Source organism: Drosophila navojoa, chromosome 2, assembly GCF_054131105.1.
Source record: "Drosophila navojoa isolate 15081-1374.11 chromosome 2, UAZ_NAV_1.0, whole genome shotgun sequence".
In the NCBI taxonomy this organism is placed as follows: Eukaryota; Metazoa; Arthropoda; class Insecta; order Diptera; family Drosophilidae; genus Drosophila; species Drosophila navojoa.
Window position 1 is genome coordinate 4697955 of NC_142890.1, and position 21675 is coordinate 4719629.

At 36.8% G+C, this 21675-nt stretch overlaps 1 protein-coding gene across 2 annotated transcripts; it reads right to left on the reverse strand.

The window, feature by feature from the left end:
- Window positions 1-284: 284 nt before the first annotated feature.
- On the reverse strand, window positions 285-6075 carry LOC108648997 (calcyphosin-like protein). Of its 2 annotated transcripts, none has more exons than XM_089265681.1 (6): window positions 5969-6075; window positions 1233-1381; window positions 1001-1120; window positions 882-939; window positions 596-808; window positions 285-533 (listed from the first exon to the last, which is right to left on the reverse strand). In XM_089265681.1, exons 1-6 carry the CDS (start codon window positions 6014-6016, stop codon window positions 432-434), a joined length of 690 nt encoding a protein of 229 aa, XP_089121807.1. In that variant the 5' UTR covers window positions 6017-6075; the 3' UTR covers window positions 285-431. The 2 variants fall into 2 exon arrangements, with proteins under 2 accessions (XP_089121807.1, XP_017953473.1); XM_018097984.3 differs by lacking the exon at window positions 5969-6075 and adding an exon at window positions 3444-3622.
- Between the last annotated feature and the right edge of the window lie 15600 nt (window positions 6076-21675).

Genomic DNA, 21675 nt, shown 5'->3' on the forward strand with positions numbered 1-21675 from the left:
ACACACACACACACACACAGAAGCAGCCTCTGCTGACAATTCCCAAACAATTCAGAGAGTCTTCTTCAGCAACTAACCATGTTTGTTGCAATGATTGTCGTCGTCTTGGCAGCACCCGCTTGATTATGGGCCAGACCCGGGCTCGGGCGACTTAAATGCATGTAGAACTACGAGCAGGCAGCAAATGTTTAGACAAAACTTTGCGCTTGTTACTTTGCATATCTAACAAAAGACTTTCGACTTGCAGCTGCCAACTGCTCTGCTCTGGAGTCGGATATCAGTTGTGGGAAAAAATACCAAGATTTTATTAGTGTGCGTGTGCGTGTGTGTATAAATTCAACATGAGCAGGACTAAAGACTAGTTAGATTCGTTAATTAGACACTCGAGATGGAGTGCTGTTTTATATAGACATCAATATCCTAGGGGCGCTTCACATGGCATAGGCGCGACGCATCATCAGATCAAAGTACATATCGTTGTCAATCGAGGCGCTGATTGTGGCATAGTAATTGATGAACTCCTCGCGTGTTATCTGCAAGGGAATATAGATTAGCTGCAGCTTAGCTAGGGCTGTTATCTAGAACTGCCTCGCACCTTGCCATCGAGATTGCCGCGTCCGCCCTCAAAGTTGTGCAGAAACTCCGTCAGGATCTCATCCTCGCTCATCTCGCCGCTCTGGTACTTGGGATGCTCCTTCACCGAGTAGACGTTCTTCAGATCGGCCAGGGTGATGACGCCATCGCCGTCCTTGTCCATTTTATCGAAAGCCTGATCGATTATCGATATGCGTGACTGCGACATGGGCGGCTGCAGAGCAAAAATTTGGAATTTTTCAAGAATTTCCATCTCGTTTCATTTAATTTCCTGTGAGGCAACTTACGCGCAGCTTGAGCAGAAACTCCGTCATATTTATGGAGCCGCTGCCATCCTCGTCGAAGCTAATTTTAGAGCAAAGACATTAGTTTGGCATTGAAATCGAGGTGATGGCTGGAGACTCACGTGTTAAACATCTGCTTGATTTCGTCGTCTGTCACATCCAGGCCAATGTCCCGAATGCCCGTGATGAACTCCTCCTCGTTCAGGGCCTTGCTGCCGTCGTCGTCCATGGCGCGAAAAGCCCTAATTAAATAATTGCCCATTAAACAAGTAATTGAATAATTTGCTCAAACTTGCCAAGAGCGAAAAATAAAAGAAGAAAGAAAATCATAATACGAATTCGAATGAAACTCACCTGCCCAAGCCCAAAATGCCTGTTGCGCCGCGGCTCAGGCAGAGCAAGCGCAACTTGGTAATGGGATCCTTGTCGGCGCCATCTGTCAGCTCTCTCAGCGCCCTGTTGGCCAGGTTCGCTTCCAGCGTGTACAGGTCTCCGTTTGAGGGCTGTGCGTGAAGTAGACCAATCAATATGTCAAGCGTTAGCTAACTGCGGCCCCATCGATTGACCCAACTTTCAATGGGAAACTTTAAAATGGGTATTTCCATGGCAATGGCAGTCTTTGACTTTTTATTGGAATTTATTTTAATGGAAAAGTGAATATATAGTGGAGGCGATAAGTAGGTGATATAATACTACCCCGTGCAAAGGCAGTGGGAAAGAATCTAGAAGGGAGTCCTCAATCAGTCTGTTTTTCTTATATATGTATATGTATATAGACTAGTCTAGATTAAGAATATACATATATATATTTATAACTTAAGTCAATTCATAATATTATTAGTATTATTAATAATAAAAAATATGTTTAAATATAATCTAATAAAAATAATAATAAATAATAATAGTTGTTGGAAAATTTTTACAAATCTTATCTTCTGTTTAAAATAAATAAATAATATTTGAATTAAAATAATAAAAATAAAAATATATTTATGTATGTTTTTTTTTTTTGTATATAAAAATAATTTTTAATATATTAAAAAAAAAATAATACAAAAGTTTAATAAAAATAAATAAATAAAAAAATAAAAATTACAAACTCTAGAATAATAACTGTTTCAAAATTATACCACTGATGATGTTTAACGTTTAAAGTGATACTAAAGGGCTACTAAACCTAAAGGGAGAATAATTTCAATTTTTTTAAAATTGTTAAATTAAGGCTCATTGTCTTGAGCTCTATTGCTAAAGGTCTTTACTGCTATTAAGTCATGCAATTTTTAATATGCAATTTAATAATACATATTTTCCGGCATAAACGTTTTCAGTCTTGGGTAGATTGAGCGAGGAACTAAATTGGCAGCAATCTGACTTGACTTCTGTCCAAAAATGTTATTATTAATGAAGTCAATGTATTCTTAAGAAAGTTCTAGAGAAACTCGTTTATCCACACTATCGTTATCTTTTCAATTCTCTCATTCTTATTATAAGTTCATCCAGAGATTCAACAAATATTGCATATACAGTGTATATTATACACTTCCCAGAAAATAAGTAATTTGTGAAGTAAAACTTTTATACTCTGTTTACATTAATTAAACCTAACAACAAAGTGAACTATCCGATTTCATAAGACTTTATTTATATAGTACCGAGCAAAAATGCCGAAATGTTTCACAACTTTAACTTTCATCACGCATAAAAATGAAACCATACAAGCAAATCAAGGGTTTTTTCTGTTGCTTAGCTTATTAGTTTATATTATAATACTAGTATCTCGAGATATGTATCAATAGATATATGGATATAAATATAGCTGTAGATAGATATATAAAATATCTCATATAAGCCATAAATAATTATATCATATATCTATCTATATCACAATACTATATCTACCTACATCTATCTGTCTATCTGAACATGTAGACATATTTATCTATATCATAATACTATAGCTAGCCATACTCATCTATCTATATCTATGCCTTATATAAGATCTTTCACATGCTAGTAGGGTATTCAGTCGTCGGCCAAGTGTTTTCAACAGCTCTTTCGCAGTCTAGATTAAAAGGGGCTCAATTTAGATAGTTAACAACCGCATCTACAATTATTATATGCACATACATATATACATATGTATATATGGTATATTTCACAGTAAGTCGTAAATGAAAGGCCGCATTATTTTCAGAGCTGAGAAATCGAAATGAGTAACCAGAAATGCGAAGCGTTTCTCATAAGCTAAGCGATTGTATAAATAAAGTCTTGCGGGAATTGCGCTCTGATACATGATGAGGGCGAAAGACTGGGACGCTGGCTGAGGATGAATCATCGAATGCTCGGGGTGCTCAGCTGATCTGCTCGAGTTGTGCGTCGGATTTGACTCTCAACGAAATTGTTTTCATTTGTGTGAAAGCGCTTGCAGTGCAATTTGTTTAATTGAAGCCCAAGGTGAAGGTCAGGTGCGGCCAGGTTTGGCCACACAAACAGAACAGAAATGAAAAGGAAGCGCAGGGCGGGCAGGGCAGGGGGCGGAATAAAATGAGAAAGCAAACAACTTACATCCATTGCAGCGAGAGTCGAGTACTTTTTCTATGGCACTCTGCACTTAGTATTTGAGGCGAGTGTTTACAAAATTTGTGCCTTTTGCAGCAAGTTCTCCTTTTGGCGCCCAGCCGAATGGATAGCTCCAAGATACTTGTTACTTTAGCGGCTTTGAAATGCAAACTGAATGCGCGGCACTAAAAAAATGAAATGAGAAATAAAATAAAAGCACAGGTAAAGCGGCGACGGCGGCAATGAATAAGCGCGAGAGCGAGAGCGACAGAGCGACCGAGCGACAGCGGCCACAGCGGCCGCAGAGGCCGCAAAGCGCGCAGTGCGAGAGAGCGAGTGAGAGAGCGAGAGAGCGTGGAATGAATGGCAAATGAAATGCGGACTGTGTGGAGCTCGAAACTAGTTACTTACTTACAAACATTTATAGTCATATGGAGCAGACAGAGAGACAGACAGACAGACAGACAGTGGGCCAGTCTAACTGATTCATACGCTTGGCCAATTGCTCTCTACCTGTCTCGCTTGTGCTCTGGCCACCTGTTTCTGGCTCTTTGTGGCCCGCTGCACTGTAAAACATTTTATTTCAATTAAAGCTGCGGCCTTCTGCCCATCGGATAGTTAATATTGCGCTCGGAACGGGCTTTTATTTGGCTGGGCCAAACAAGTGACGCGACACTCAAAATCACACACACGCACTCACACTCACACGATGTCATGCCCGATAAATTGTCGTAGATAAAAGCGACACATAGATGGATAGACAGACAGACTGCAATCAAAACCTAAACCCAAAGCGAAACACCTAAAAGTATGCAATCAGAATTGCACTCGAAACGCAATGACTAAAACGCGGCAACAGCTTTGTGTGTGAACTGAGAGAGGGTATCATTAGTTGGGCATGCTCTGGGGGTACTCCATTAAAGCAAAGAAAAACCTTTGTGATCATATATAACACTCGAGTAGGACTTTATAATATAATAAAGATTTATTCATAAGAAAATTGTATAGCAAATACGAAAAGTTGTTAAAAATAAAAAAATAAAATAAAAAATGAAATAAAAATTTAAGTAGTGTTGAGTACCTAGCAGGTGTAATTAAATTTTTTGTTATATAATTCATAATGTTTATTGAGTGAGCTTGTGGTCTACTAAATAAATAAAGCAACAGATAATGAACATTGTAAATATTTATAAATAATGTAAATAGTGTAAAAAAATAGGTTAAGGTTTAACGATGACTGCTCTTTAGAGTCGAAGACAGAAGCCGCAATAAATAAATTCAAAAAATAAAAATAAAAATAAAATACAAATTTTATGCAAAAGATTTCTTTAAATGAAAAAATGAAATTCCCTTTTACGAAAAAACATTAAAAAAAAAAAAAAAAAAAAAAATTATAAAAATAAAAATAAATAAAAAATATGTTTAAGTAGCTCTGAGTATATCTAGCAGGTATATTGAATCTCGAAGATGTCGTAAATTTATCTTCAACTTTGTATGCATAAATAAGTAAATATTTTTATTTATTTATTTTTTTTTTCTAAATTTAATATTGTTCATTAGAGCCGTACAAGGTACTCCAGTAATTCCTCTTTGAGCTTATTGATTACTAAATAAGTAAATGATATCTAAATAAAATTTGTTTGTTTTTTTTTTTTTATACTTTTTATTATATTTTCAAGAACTGAATATTTATTGTTTAAGTCATTACAGCAAATATTCGCATATAAATCATTCATTCATAATTTTGCATGCACTTTCGCATAAATTTCTCTGCATAAATCAATTAATGTACACATCAATGGCATAAACTACATATATCATAATTTAAGTAAATTTTCATTAAAATTTGACTTGAATTGATATGGTATAATACTTTATACTTATTAACACTATTTATTAATTTTTATAGTACATTTTTTAAGTCCAATTATCTTAATGTTTTAATTAATAAAAATAGTGAAACTTTTAGCATATATTTTCAACGTCTAAAACTCTCAGTCTTTAGTAGAACAATTGGAAGTACTTCTATAACAATGTGATTATATTGAAATACAGAAATAATCTCTATTTGCTCAACAATCGATAAATTGTTATGGGACATGTTGCATTTGGTATTCGAGTTATTAATTTTGAGCCATCTAATCAAATAGCGGAGGACAAACTAATTTGCCAAATTACACGTCATTGCAATTGCTTTTACTATCTATGTGTGAATGTGTGTGTGTGTGCGTCTGTGTTGTTTCGTGCAGTTGGTTAATTGAAAGGAGGATTAGAGTACGTTGGCATGTTCGCTGGTCATTAAGCTGAGCAGTGGTGCAGCGGTGCAGTGGTGCAGCGGTGCAGGTGATTGGCGAACAATGTCCATGCTGTTGCCCTAATTAATGTTTAGGGACCAAACTGAAAGTAGGCGGCACAACTACACTGAACAGCACTTATGTGGCCTACTTTATCCCGCTTTGGGGCATTCTTGTGGCATATTTTCTTGAACAGTCCATGGGTGATTCACTATTTAGCCCGCTAATTGGTTTCACCTTGTGTCTGCGCCGCCAGCTCGACTTGCGCACGGGCCTATAGAACATGACTGACCGCAAAACGAAAGCAAACTGAACCCCGCCGAACCTTGGCCAGTAGCCCTTGACTCGCATTTGGGCCAGGTGGCTGAAGCAACCAGGCAACTGGCCACAACACAACTAACGCGGCCAATGACCGCCACTAAAATATTGTCGCACCAATTGCCACAGCTATTTAATTACAATAATCAATAAGCTACGAAAATCTTAGCAAAATGTTTGTACAGTTATTCCAGTTAATTTAATTGGGCTAGTTAGCGCGTAGAGTCGACCCAGGGATACACTGTAAATAATTTAATTTAAGTACAATTTAATAAAATATGTTCAGCATTTTTTTTTTATACATATATTTTTTAGATAGATAATAGATATATATTTTTTATTATAATATATGAATATATGCATTTATAAAATATATTCAGCATTTTTTTTTAACTAAAAATTTTTTTTTATTTTCTAAGATTTTTAAATTGAAATTATTAATTCAAATTTATTTTATTTTTATTTTTAATTTTTAAGCATAGTTGTAAATTATTGCTTAACATTTGTAAAATATTTGTTAATTGAAATGTCTGCTCATGCCGCAGCATAGCATTTTATATTGATATTTGTATACGTTTTTTCTAAGTTAGTATATTTGATTATATATTGTATATGTTTATCGATTAGGATTTAATGATTTTAGAGCAAAGAACCTACCAACGGACTTGCTTTCTTACATAAAGGACGTTTGATATAATCGATTTCATGAGAACGTAAAAATTTATCGATAATTTCAAGCACTTATAGATGGACTTTCTTTAATTATATGTAGTATTTTATAAGCTTTGATTAGGTGAGAGTAGAGTAAAGAATATGACTAAGCAGTTTCAGCTCTAGATTATAATAAAATATGTTTATATTTCTGTGTGTATATGTGTTTGTAAATATGGTATGCCACAGTCTTTGGCTCCAACCCACCTCCTCATTTCCATTAACTTTATGACTTCCATGTTCATGTTACCTCGTAATACCCTATATTGGTTTACCATAAAAACAAAAATGGGCTATTTTCATCTTATTAATTGTTCCGGATTGTTTACTCTATTACGATTTCCTATTTCTATTTATATAAAAATATTGATAAAACTTTTATTTTAGTTTTGTTCCTTATATTCTTTAGACAGCAATCATAAAAATCATAAAATACATAAATAATAATAGAATGGTTCTTATATAACCTAATATGTGTTCAATAAGACATATATATTATTAAATATTTATAAATAATAATATTTATAATTTATAATTCAAATAAACACTTAAAAACACACCTTTAAGAATTATTCTAAATACATAAATATTTAAAAAATATAAAATATACATGTAGAACAATAAAACTCACACAAAGATAGCTTTATCCATTATATATATCAAACAATATGTCTAAGCAGTTCCAACAATACCTACAAGATCTAATGCCAAATTCTATATCCATAAGATACTTGTACGTCCTTATCCTTTATTTATAAATATCCCAATTTGACAGATTTGAATACACATGAGGTTAACTAAGCACATAAGACAGAAATCGGATCATGTACAGCGCATGGAGTGTCATTTGTGTGTTAGTGTGTGTGTGCGTGTGCGTGTGTGTGTATAAGGTATTCGAATTGGGATCCAGAGTAAACTCGATGTGAATGCGTAAGCCCTTAGTCTGTGTGCAAAGCTTTTAGTCCGGCAGGCAAATGTGACATGTCCTTTTGGGCGTGTTGACATTGTCGTCGCATCAACTGAACCTGAACTCAATCAGTGAATCAATTCACAATTCGCTGATCAAAAGGAAACAATCATACGCATTTGAAGTGTCAGAAATTGTCGAAATCGGAGGCAGGCAGAGCCAGAGACACACCAAAGGGGCCAGCGGGGGGGCGGAGCAGGGAGCAGCAGGAGGAGGGGGGGCGGAGAGAAGGACCAGAGACAGCGACAGGCAGCCAGGGCAACGAGCAGAGGTCCTTTTCGTCCTTTGCTGCGCCGTTGACACATGCAAAGGCTCCACTCTGTATATGTTTGCGTGTGTGTGTGTGTGTGTGAATGTGCCTGTTTGTATGTGTGAATGCCTTGCATGTATTTTCTTTTTAATCAATTTATATGCAAATAAGTGAGATGCTTAACTGAATTTCAAGCTGCCTCGCAACCAAATCCCAAGCACCGCATCTTCACTCACTGCTCCTGCTGCTGCTCCTGCTGCTGCTGCTAGTGTCTGTCTGTCTGTCTGTCTGTGTAGCCTTTTGGCAGTTGGCTGATTGAAAACGTTAAACGCATTTATTAACGAAAGGACGCAAAGTAAAGCCAACTGAAGAGCGTTTAATTGAACTGCTTTTTATTAAATTCCTTTGGCCAGGCCCAGGCGTCTGATTGCAGAAACCACAGCACACACACACACTCACAGCTCTCCTACTGTGACTTTAAAACACAACAAATATTTGGTCTAGCCAACGCCTGTCTAACTCAGTCAACTAATATGCCCAACAGCCAGCACAGAAAACCAAGTCGAAACCACTTGGCTATTTGCATTTGAAGTTATTTTGGCACAAATGAGTCGGCAGCAGAGAGAGAGAGAGCGAGAGAGAAGGACAGGAGGCATGCCTTTGTCTGTTGGGCAAATTGATAGAATCAACTTGATAACTTCATTTTCATTAAGTAAACATTAATCACATTAACCTTTCGACTCGCCGCACTGAATGAGCTGCGAAAATTAACCCTAAAATGCCAAGCGGCTTGGCCCAAGCCCACATTAGTGCTCTTATACAAGTTGAATAAGAAAATACGTCACACACACACACACACACACGCACACGCACAACCTCGCAACCACAAAGGCAGAAAAGTCAGCCAAGAAATTGTCAACGAGCTAATACAAAGTCTTGAGCGTGTGCGTGTGTGCGTGTGTGTGTGTGTGTGTGTGTGTCACCCTAAGGTCAAGACGCATAAAAGTTATTACTTAATTTAAGTTGCCCCGCAACCTGACACGCCCCCCTCCACTCGCTTCTACCACCGCCTTCAGCCCCTAGCAACCGCACTAAGCTCCATCCTTAAATGGAATTTATTATGTTGCAAATTTCGTAAAATGTGAAATACATTTTCAAACGAAACATCTGCATATTTCAATTTCGGCCAGATTTGCATAAATTCTATGTGTGTGTGTGTGTGTGTGTGTGTGTGTGTGTGTGTGTGTGTGTCTGTCTGTCTATCACTGGAACGAGTTATTCATGAAAAGGGTTTACTTCGCTCTCCCTCTCTCTCCCACTCATTCCGTCTCTATCTCTCTGACAGCTTGCTGTCGTGTGCTGGCTGATTGTGATTCTGATTAGTTTGGCCTTTTGATAACACTGCCGGACGACTACAAAAAATTATTAAAACTGACATCTGACTGAATGCTGGTTACGTGTGGGCAGCAACTGACCACAACAACAACAACAACAACAGCCAGCCAGCCAACACCCAACTGATGCTGCCCAGGCAATGCGGCATATAATCACAAAGTTTTTTCATTAATTCGCCGTTCGACTGATTTGGCAATTAAGTGGCCAAAAGTTGTATGCAAAAAGTTGCCGTCAGTTGTATTGGTAAACATATACATAGACACGGGCATAACTATATCTATGTGTGTGTGTGTGTGTGTGTGTGTGCGTGTGTATTATTACACCTGCTGGGCATTGGCAAAAGGTTTGCCACTTCGAGCGTAGTCGAACTTTTCAAATTAAGCGCAGATTTTACCAAAAACTTACAGTCGCTTACCTGTCTGCTGCCAGTTTTACCTGTGCGCCCACTACCCCCTCCCTCTCTCTCTCTCTCTCTCTCTCTCTGTCTCTCTCTCTCTGTCTTTGGCTTAGTTGCTCTATTGCGTAGTTTACTTAGTAACTAAATCACGTTTCTTATTTAAGCTTAAGAGCTCATTAACGCCAGGTTTGAGCATTATCATAAAACGAGCCAAAAAGCCAAACCTCAGCGCAGCTCGCTGGCGCGTTTAGTCGGCCTTGCCGCATTTACAGCTGTTGATACACCTACACACACACACACACACACACACACACACATACAGGTGTGGTATTCCTCATCAATCGCCATTGAAATTCAATCCACAAATGCGAACGAGGCGACACTCATGAGCTCAACTCGAATTCGCACTCAAAGTCGAATTCGAAGTCGAAGTGGTAGTCGAATTCGAAGTCGAAGTCGTCGTCCTCCTTGATTTTGATTTTGATGTGAGTTGTGCTTTTTGGAAAAGCCAATCAACACACACATCAAACGCACACCCACTCTAGCACACACACACACACACACACACACATAGAAAGAGATTTCATCACACGTTGCCATAAAAATGTAAAAGGGAAATAATATAAAAATAAAAACTTTTTCGCACTTCACGTGTCAAATCCGTTTTAATGAGTTTTTCGGGCGCATCAAAAAAAAGTTTGCCATTTCTTGAACACTTTGCCGCCACGCCTAGCTGCCTGACCGCCCATCAGCCTTGCCACGCCTACTAACTGCATGCTGCTGCCGCTGTGTGGCCTCCATCTGCCTTCAACATCAGTTTTCTCCTTTTAACCAAGTCTCTCTGGAACTTTTTTCATTTGACGCTCGCGCTAAAGGCTGCAGCCGAACTCTGTGTTCCGGTAATGAAAAACTCAACGCATTCGCCAAGAATTTAATTAGGTTAAATATTAATGAGATGTGCTTAAATTATATGAGATGTAAAGTCAGCCTTAAGATTTTATATGACAAAATTTAAGATTGAAAATGATTTTGTTATTCACTTTAAAGAAGACATAATAATGATAACGATATGAGGGTAAATGATATGAGGGTTTCTTAAAGGAAATTCACATTCAAAGAAACTCTGTATAACCTGAGTATTAGAGTAAAAATTAAGTTCCACAAAGCGACTTAGTTGTCAAATCGTTAGAGAGAGGAAGTTTTGGTTTCCCAGGTCTCACTTAACGACTATAAAATTTCCATATTTAATGAAACATAATGATTTGAAACTGCCTTCCAGAATTATTATTATATATTAATGGGAAGAATCGAAAAATCAAAAACAATTTTCCACATATGGATAGCGCCAGCAAATTACCAAGGAGAAGCTCTTTCTCTCATCATATCTTTCAGCTCATTCATTCATTGAAAAAGCTTATCCTGGAAGCAATTAAAACTGTGTTCCAAAAAACTTAATCCCAGCCAAATCGAAGAGGTGAAACATTTCATTTGATTTTCGAGTATGAATTTACTTTTCAAAAATACCAAAAAAAGACAGAAATCGCCGGCAAATCGCCAATGTTCCAACTCGGACACGACTTGTTTATACTCAAGCCTTGTCTGAGTACGCCTTTACTAAAGTATTCTAGGCTGATATTCATGTGATTTAAGGGAGTTTACGCTTTAGGGAATGCCCCCAAGTAAGTTATTAATTAGTTACGTGCTATGCCAACTGCTTGGCTGGCTGTGCAGTGAACTGAGTTCGAAGCAAATCATAAAGCAATGAGTCGCTGCTGATTTGAATGCAGAGACAGCCTTTAAAAAGAACCACAAAGTGGAAGAGGGAGGGGGAGAGAGAGAGTGCATGAAAGAGGCATACTTATTCATAAATGATGTGGCACAATTAAGGCCATTGGCAACACGTCCATGCGGAGGGCAAAGTGTTAACCATATTGTTGGCGGTGCTGCTGCTGCTGTTGCTGCTGGTGATGCTGGCAGCAGCATGTCCACGTTCGTCATGGCATCAAAATGCGTGCGTGCCTGCAGTGTCCCAACTGGTGGTCGCATCCCGGCTGAAGCGACTGTCGGACAGACTGACTGACTGACTTTATAGATGTATATATATATAAGTATATGTAGTATGTGTGTGTGTGTGTGTGTGTGTGTGTGTGTGTGTGTGTGTGTGTGTGTGTGTGTGTGAGTCCATGTCCATGCAGACCGTCACGCAGCAACGTTTGAAGTCAATTTAAAATGAGCAGCCGAGCGTGCAGTCATGAGATGCTGCAGCAGCCATCTTGCTGCCTCCCTCTCTCTCTCACACACTGTCTCTCTCTCTCGCTCGCATAACCACCGCCACATAACGGCTCGCACATTGTGATAGTTATCGTTATTGTTGTTATGGATGGGGCTGCATAGTGGGGCTGGCTCATGATTTAACAGTTGGCCAGTTGGCTTTATGGACATTGCTAATTTAATCGGCTTTTGGCCACAATCGAGCGCCATTGCCTTGGCCAAATCTAATTTCGACTTGTTTAATTGATCTTGGCCACTAATTTGGCCAGCACAGAGGCAGCAGCAGCAGCAGCAGTTGAAACTTCAACTCTCCAGAGCAACGACTGACTGAAATGTGAATCTAATTACTGGCCACACAATGGCCTGGCACATTCCACACTCTCTCCATCTCTGTTTGTGTCTGTGTGTGTGCCTCAACTTTTCTTTGGTTGCCCTGGATATCTGGAAATGCAACTGTCGCTGCCACAAAACTGTCAAAATTAGCTCAAAAGCAGCTCACAGCTGAGGTAGCTAGGCAAACTTCCTGCTGGATATCGAAGTGTCTCTCCTCCGTCCTCTCACTCTCTCTTTTTCTCCCTCACTCTCTTTACGACACTCATACGCTGCCGTTATCGCCTCACAGGCACCCAGCTCTAGCTCTGACTCTGGCTCTGGCTCTCTGGGTCTTTGGCCCACTCTGCCACGGCACGCACTAAAGTTGCAACATTTTTCGTTGCAACACACACAAATTAATTGAATTTTAAGCAACTTTTGCCTGGGCAACGCAAATAGTTGCTGAATTCTTATAATAACATGAAATGTAACCAAGGCGATTTATCAGACGAATCAGATACTCTTTCTTTTTGCTGAAATTCATATGGAAGATATTTTGTGGAGATGTTTCAGAGAGATCATGCATATAATGAAAGAAGAGTTTATAAATATATTTTCTTCTATATTATAATTGCATTCATATAGAGTAAGAATTAATTAAATTTACAGATGAAATGAATGGCTAAACAAAAGTTTACAATTAACAATTTTTATTAAACAGTTTAAAGTATCCAACAAAAATATAATTATTTCTTATTTCGTATATTTTTACTTAATATACAGCTATAAATATCCCTCTCAATAAATTATTCTCAAAAATTAAATTGATATTATATACTATATATATGTCGAAGAAGAAGAGATAAAAAAAACTTGTGAAATACCAAAACGTATTTATTAATATTTCAATTTTTATTTTAATTAAATATTTAAAAATAAATTTAAAAAAATAGTAATTAAAATATGCAAAATTGTCTAAGTATATAAATAAAATTAATATATTTATTATATTATATATCAACTATCAAAAATAAAAAAAATATATATGTATTTAAAAAAAATTTTATAAATAATTACAATACAAAATTTCAAAAATTAAAAAATACATTTATTTTTAAAAATATAGATAAATGGATATTGAGCAGAACGACATATATATTAAAATAAATTTAACCCAGTTCAGCTCTACCATATGAAATCTTAACGCCTTGTCCCACAGCTGACTGCAGCGACCCATTGTTAGAGCATTCAAATAGTTGGACGACCACATAAATTGGTTGGCATGGTTATATTAGTGCGCTGCAAAGTCGTTGGCGTCATGTGCCGGACAACAGCGCTGGGACATCATTAGTCCTTTAATTGCCATAAATAAGCGCAGCCAACACCAGCCACCGCAGCGTACCGCACCGCCCCCGCGCCAACTCGCCGGCTCCCCGTCCGATGGTTCCTGCTGTCGGAAGGCGCACCACAGAAAAGTTGTTAACGTTATTTTTGCAACTTTTCGCACAGCAACAATTCCCGCGTGCATCATACAGTGATCCACATGTGTGTGTGTGCATGTGTGTGTGAGTATGCATGTGTGTGTGTGTGTGTGTGTTTGTAGTTTGCATTTAGTGTAGCATCATGTTGAGCATATTGTCAAGCGCCCGGCTCGGAACGAGGCCCTCGACAAAGGCACTTTGACGATTGCCAATGCCTCACTCACTCGATGTCCCAAGCCAATTTCTATTGTCATCTGGTTGCAGTTGCAGTTGCAGTTAGTTGCCGGCAGCTGCAGCCCCAGTTGCGTTTATCTGCCACTCGGAAATCAGTCAACATATATGCACAGACGCCCCCAAAAACCTATAGGCTCCGGTCACATTTAACTGTGCAAATGCTTGCGGTCATGCCTATGCCTTCATTTCAGTGAGTGCGCCCAGCGGCTGTCCATGGCCAGTGGGGGCTGGTGGGTCCCCAATTAGTTGGCTGACCAGAAAGGACTCAAAAATTCTGCACATTTGCCTTATGCATTTGCCGTTCATTTCACCACTGATTTTTGCCTCATTTACAAAGCCCACGCAGCTGCTGTTGCCACTGGCAACGGCTTCCATTCGCAGGGCTTAAAAGGTTGGCACTGCAAGACCTTTTCATGCTGCGTATGCCGTGTTGACCATGATAGAGCATTGGAAAGTGAAATACAAATGATTTCTATAATTTATTCACAGGCTGTGAGTGACAACAGAAGGCTTAAATATTATGTTTTCAGTCAATATGAGCAGGCAGAGAAAATGGGAAAAAAATTGATGAAAAGCAAAATATTTCATTGATTTTTATTCATTTTCTCTGCAGCTGATAATATTTTAAGTTTACTAAATTATTAAAGTTTCTATCTGTATTAAAAAAAATAATAATAATAATTTTTGTTTAACTTCTTTTTATGTGGGTTCTTTTGGTATATAATATGTTTGCTATATATGCTATGTACTCCGTACGGACACGTCAGAGATATCATATTCAAAGAATGATGACAACAAATCTACTCGAACCAAATGAAATGATTATTATCGTCAACATCTAACAAAATTGTGTTTTTCTTTATAAATAAATAAATAAAATTTAAATAAATTAAAATAAATAAAAACTTTGGCCTGTCGACTGTGGACATCCCATATACTGTACATAAATGGCAAATCATATAAATATTTTTAATGCTCAAGTATTATTAATAAGTTAAAAGTTTGCAGAAAAATACTACAAAAAAAAAATAAATAAATAAATAAATACAAATAAATAAACATTAAGAAATAAGAAAAAAAATAATAAAAATAAAATAAAAAATTATAAAAATATAATAAAATTGTATATAAAAATAGAAAGAACATATCAAATAACCTAAAAATCTGCAGAAAAATGGTTATGAAAGAGTAAAAATAAATTAAATTATTAAAATAAAAATTAATAATCAAATAAATTTAAAAAATATTAAAAAATGTATTTCAAAGATGATTTCCCTTATAAGTTTTATTTACTTTGACTTTGATTGACAAATAAATAATAGAAAGGGACATATCGTAGCTTAAAGATTTAATTTTATAGGCGACCAACGAAAACAAAAGAGATGTTGAAATATTTGACTGGCAAATTGCACCTTTTCCTTATTCATTTTTTAAAAGAAAAGGTCTGCATCCAAATTGCATCCAATGCACAAAAAAAAAAAAATAAATAAATAAAATAGAAAAACAATAGAAAAAATAGAAAATTATTATTCCCGAAAAAACAAATCATATACCACATATATATTCCCCAACAGAAGCCAATTATCTCGTTGTGCATCTGCACTTATATAGAATTTGATAGCCTCTGCTAATTACACTAAACTACCTGAGCTTGTCTCAGGTGTGCATTTACTGTTAACCAGCTGGCTGAACAGCGGCTGACGCACAGCCACTGTTATCTCTGGCTATTGCAGCTATTAGGGCCTATCTAGCTGCACTGTGAATTAAATTGTTAATGACTTTTGGCAGCCTTTGTGCGATTTGCATTTGCAGCAGCACAGCCACGCCCACAGCCCACAGCGAGCAGCCATAAAATTGATGCCCATACAAAAATGGCAGCAATACAAGGCTTAGCGCACATATTGTATGTGATTCACCATATATATATGTGTGCATGTGTGTGTATGTGTGTGTGTGTATGTGTGTGTATGTGTGTGTGTGTGCGTCGATGTTTGAGTATTAGATCATGATTAAGCACAAAAGGCTCAATGCGTGTTTGCCTGACGCACACGCGTCGACTTAATTAACTTTTAGACGATCGCTGCGAGCAGCGGGCGAGTGAATGAAAAAGCTGGCAAAGCTGTCAGCATGCTGCGTGGATTTGATTGCCAACTGTCAATCATCTAAGTGGAAAAAAACGAACATACAAATCAAAGGGATTGTCAGATTTAAGAGACAGCTTAACAGCAGCACACATTCTGATACCCTACACGAGAGCGAGGCAAGAGCAGCGCGCATGTGAGGCTTAGCACATTTAATTGAGTTTGTTATTGGCTAAAATTTTATTACACATTTCATTATTTCAAATAGATTAAGGGAAGTACCTAATCACAGAAGATTACAAAATTTAATGGCAAAAAAGTTTAGTAATAATAATAATAGAAAATATTTGTATGAGTCTATGAGTCAGTCTATGGGTGAGCTGTCCTAATTCATGTGAAGTAGTCCCTTTAAATCGTATATTTTTAGGGAGAGTTAAAAAAAATTCTATTATCTTTTCAAATATTTATATCATGTTAAAAGCTCTATATTTGGAAAGAAAATGTAATATTATAGAATTTTTTAAATAGTTGGCATTTTTTTTCTACACATATCTAGATTTCTATTTCGCCATATCCTTATACGCATCTCCGCATCGCTATTTCTTCTTCTCTCTGCATCAAGTTTTGTCCATCTATCTGTAATTATTCACTTATTAGCTTCAACAGAGCTTGTCTACAGAGTTTCTTAGAACACTGAAAAGAGGCCTTCTTTTCATAAACAACTTATATGGCTAATATTCAAAATATTTACATATTTACATGCATATTTACAGGTATATATAGCTGATAGAGATTTTATAATTCAAATTTTGATTAATACATTATTATTAACATTTTTAAAGAAGCTAAGAAATATTCAAGGCATCAGTTACTAGTGCTTCATTTTTTTTTAAACTTAGTTTTTTTTTTTATAAAAATTCCAGTCTCTAATAAATAAATAAATAATTCCACATATTTATAGGCAACAAAATATTTTCATAAAAGGGGCAAATCTACAGGGTATATCGTAGTCGCTTACACTCCACTGCTTGTTTTTTTTGGTGTGCTTCTTTTTTGTTCAACAAAAGCTCAAATTATTAACAATAACAATAGACTAGATGCAGTTGCTATAAGCTGCACATTGAATGCCAGCTGCAATTGCAATCACAAATGCAGCTGCAGTTGGAGTTGGAGCAGCTGTTGTTGCTGCTGTTGTTGTTGTTGTTGTGGGATTGACTCTTGATGCCAGATTCGTTAGAAGAGTTGAAGCAAGCAGCTGTTGTGTATGGTTAGGACAAAAGCGAGAGAAAGAGAAAGAGCTAGAGAGAAGCAAAGAGAGAGAGTGGGATAAATTGTGAAAGTCTGTTTAGCCAATGTGCAATGCAGTCGAGCGCATGAAATTTACGCTCAGACGCATCCAGTGGGTGAATGAATTTAAGGCTGACTGACAGAGGAACGGACAGACAAGCGGACTGACTGACTGACAAGGAGACTTTGTTTGGGGGGGAGGGGGCTTACAGCTAGACAATAGCACAAGACAAGCGGCCAATGCGACCAAAGCGGCAAAAGCTGATGCAAGCCAGGGCATAAATGCAAAATAGATAGATAGATGGATACATATTGTGAGCCAGATCGTAGTCGGCGCCGTTGTGAGGAGCGTGTTGTCCAGGACTTTATTTCTCTGGGTCTCGGCTGTCAGGGATTTGTCGCTGTCAGAGCAGAGCTTGAATCGAATGGAAAAACGCTCGAATCGTGTGCACTTCACTCGCTCGCTCTCTCTCTCTCTCTCTCTTTGTCTCTGTCGACTGAAATCGTTGCTCCAATGAATGCTAATTACACGCGCATTTGCCTTGTTAATTATCAATTCAGTTTGCCTGCTGCCGTTGGCATCGTTGTCGTCCTCATAAAATGCCAGCGTCGAGAGCATTAAAAAATTGTTTGCTGCTTTTGAATTTCAATTGAAGCATAGCGGGTGCTCGAATGGTGCTAGACTCGCTGATATTTCTGAACTTGTACTTGTACTGCTGTAACATAGATATATATATATATACATATATATATGTATGTATGTGTGTTTGTCTGTGTGTGTTTGCATTTTTTGCATAAATTAATATGCAAATCGCAAACAGTTTCATTAATAAACATTGCGCGCGAATAAAATGCGCGGCTTATGCTTGCCCATAAGAGCGGGCAAGACGCTGTGGGCGTGGCCCTGGCAATGGCCATAAATGCGCCTTGGCTTTAGCGCCAGTAACACCCTTCACAACTGTAAATGTCATTTCCTTAAAGGCAATTCCCATGCAGCAGCAGTTATATATGTATGTATATGCAACGAAATATATATATATATATACATATAAACATATATATATGTATATATAGTGTCTGTATTTTGAACAATTAGCAGCGTAGAGCAACTAATTTGAGCTGAAATGCTAAAATTATTTGTCTAATAAATGAAGTTTTTACTGCAGGACTTTAGCCAAGCGAGGCCATGCGCATAAAGCAGTTATAGAGCTTCTCAGTTTGCCAACTATAAAAGGCATAGTCTGAAATATGACTCAGCTCGAGATCTAAAAACAAAGAGTAAACAACCAATCAAAAGCTGTAAGGATTCCACTGTATTCATTTCACTTACTGGGATAATTCACTCTTAAACAGGGAACGGCTATTCAAACGATTACTTTGAGCTATTACAGCAAACAAATGTGTATAGCTAAAACTCAATGCTTTGCTTATATGCAAAATAGAAACCTTTTGTGACATCTCGACATTTTCAGATCTCAAGATGTCTCTGAATCCACAGTCCTTCAAGAAATCCGAATCGAATCAGTGAACACATATTTAAGTACAGAAATAACTAAAATTTATTTTAAAAAATCTGTAAATCGTTTTGTTAATTAATTGTAGCGGAAACTTTATGTGACTATAAAAAATATTCAAGTGAAATAAAGCTCACAATAAATAAATAAATAAAGCATTGGCGCTTAAATCATGGAATCCTAAACGCTCTTCATCGAGTTAGAAACTATCGGAATTAATAAAAAATATTCAATAAAATTTCACATTTATGTATATAAATATAAATACAGTCGCATTTATTCTAAATAGCAAGGGGATTTTATTTTTATTTAAATAAAAATTCTAGATTATCGAGAATTATCGAGCACGATTTTTCTTCAAGGGGAGAGAATTACCGCGATTTTCGACTTAACAGGCAACAAATTATCGAAACTCGATTGTAAATAAAATGCTTAAGTACAGACAGAGCTGTCCATAGTCGACGGACCATCTGGCAGCCCTACAAAGTAGCCCATATTCGACGGACCCATGTCTATTTGAAATCAAAGAAAAACACAATTTTTATTTTATGTTGAAGGCAATAATCATTTAAGTAGATTAGACAATACTTCTTACATACTCTCTCCCAAATCATATAATATATCTCTCAAATGGCCGCCTCGAGTCGTACTATGCATGTCTCTGTCAAATGTCATCGATTATGCACAGTCCTGTATATAATAAATTTAAATAAATAACAAATACATAAATAAAATCCTCAACGCTCTACGGTCAATTGTAATTTGTAAAGCAATAAGAACTTAGCACGTGCACAACTCATCCAGCGTACAACAATTTAAATTCCAGTTACTAGCTGTTGCATATTACAAGTGGCAAGTTTCATGTTGCACGTTGCACGTTGCATGTGGCAACAGATTTGGCTTGAATTATAATGAAAATCTAAAACACATTACAAAATTACTCGCATGCACAATTCCAATGAAATAGCAATTTGGCTCAACTGCTCGCAGAATGCACACACACACACACACAGAGAGAGATACAGACACCCACACACACGCACGCACAGTGGCACATAATATAATTCGATGATCGTCGTCCTGGCTGTAGTGCGAATATGGCTATTAAATTTCTACCGCTTGCCCTTTATTGATTCGCATTTGAGCACTGCCATCAATAGAGGTAGACGGGCAGACAGACAGACGTATTATCTGCCCTGCCCTGGAGCTCTATGTGTCTGTGGAGCCACAATAATATGCAACAATCTTCATGCCCTGGACGAGTCACAGTGCCTGCCTGCCTGCCTGCCTGTCTGCCTGTCTATCTATCCGTCCGTCTGTCCGTGGCAATGCAGTGAAATGAAAAATTTAATTTTCATAATACTCGAAAACAGTGCAATCCAATGGCCGGGCAGCCCATCCAATTTCCATCCAGGCGAGCGGCCCACCAAGAGCGCCCTACACTTCTGTAATGGAAATTGAAAATATTTTCTCTGGCTTTCCCATACTTCGGACTATATATTTGCTCTGGCTCGGACTCTGGCAGCCGGAGCTAGAGCTGCAGCTGGAGCAGGAGTTGGGCTGCTGCTATGATTGCAGCTGCAATTCATTCTCTCATCCATTTCCATGGGGCATTATTTTGATCGGAAAATGAATAAAAGGCACAGCATGAGTGTGCCTCTACCCCTCTCCCTCTCTCCCCTTCTCACTCTCTAGCACGCCTTCACTCTGTTCACATATGAGTTTTGTGGCTGGGCTCTATTAATTGAGTATAAATATTTGTCAGATGCCGTCAAGTCAGTTGCTGCCAGCCTGCGAAATATTGTCGATGGCCAAAATATCAAATGTGAATCGAATGAATCGAATCAGCTTTCTATTTGCTTTATGTCTGGCCTAATCAAATTGGTTTTTAAAATGTAATCGCTGCATACAAAATGTCCACACAGATAGCGAGAAAGTAACACAGAGTGGAGGAGAGGGTGGGGAAGAGCTCCATAATTGCCTTGAGGCCCTGCAAAAATCAGCTCGTAAGCATAATATTGTCAATTTAGTTTCTATTTTTGTGTCGACTTTACTTATGCAAATATTGTTCTTTTATCTGAAATATTTTACTCAAATCAGAGATAGCTTCAAAGAGAGTGAGAGAGAGAGAGAGAGAGAGAGAGAGAGACAGAGAGAGAGAGAGAGAGAGAGAATGAAAAATGTATTTATGTGAATATGCTGATGCATTTGAAAAGTGACAAGAGAAATAACATTTAAATACAAATAAATAATAAATAATTTTATGAAAATCATAAAAGCGTACAATACAAATATTTAATAAAAAGTAAAAAATACCAACATAAAGAAATAGAAGTAAAAATACAAAAATTTATATTTAAATTGCATTAAAATATATTCACCTAAAAATAGAGTTAAAATGCTTATCTAAGTTATATATTAATAAAAGATACTTCAAACAAAAATAAAAAATTGTTAGGAAAAAACTTATAAAAGAAATAAATTAAAATTATGCTATATAAAAAAATATTTCATATTAAAATACATTAATAAAGAAAAGACACATAAAAATATATATATTAGTGGGAAAATCCTAAAAAAAAATTAGATAACATAATAAAATTATTTTACATGATAATTTAAGAAAAAATTAATAAAAACAAAATATATAAAAATATTAAAATAAATATAAAAATATTTTATTTTATAAAAGATATAAAAATTATATGTTCCCACATTTTTAAATA

Coding starts and splice junctions, on each gene's coding strand:
- LOC108648997 (XM_089265681.1), bottom strand. CDS start 6,016: ATGTTCTATAGGCCCGTGCGCAAGTCGAGCTGGCGGCGCAGACACAAG. Junction 940..1,000: donor ATCAAGCAGATGTTTAACAC/GTGAGTCTCCAG, acceptor CTCTAAAATTAG/CTTCGACGAGGATGGCAGCG. Junction 534..595: donor GCGGCAATCTCGATGGCAAG/GTGCGAGGCAGT, acceptor ATTCCCTTGCAG/ATAACACGCGAGGAGTTCAT.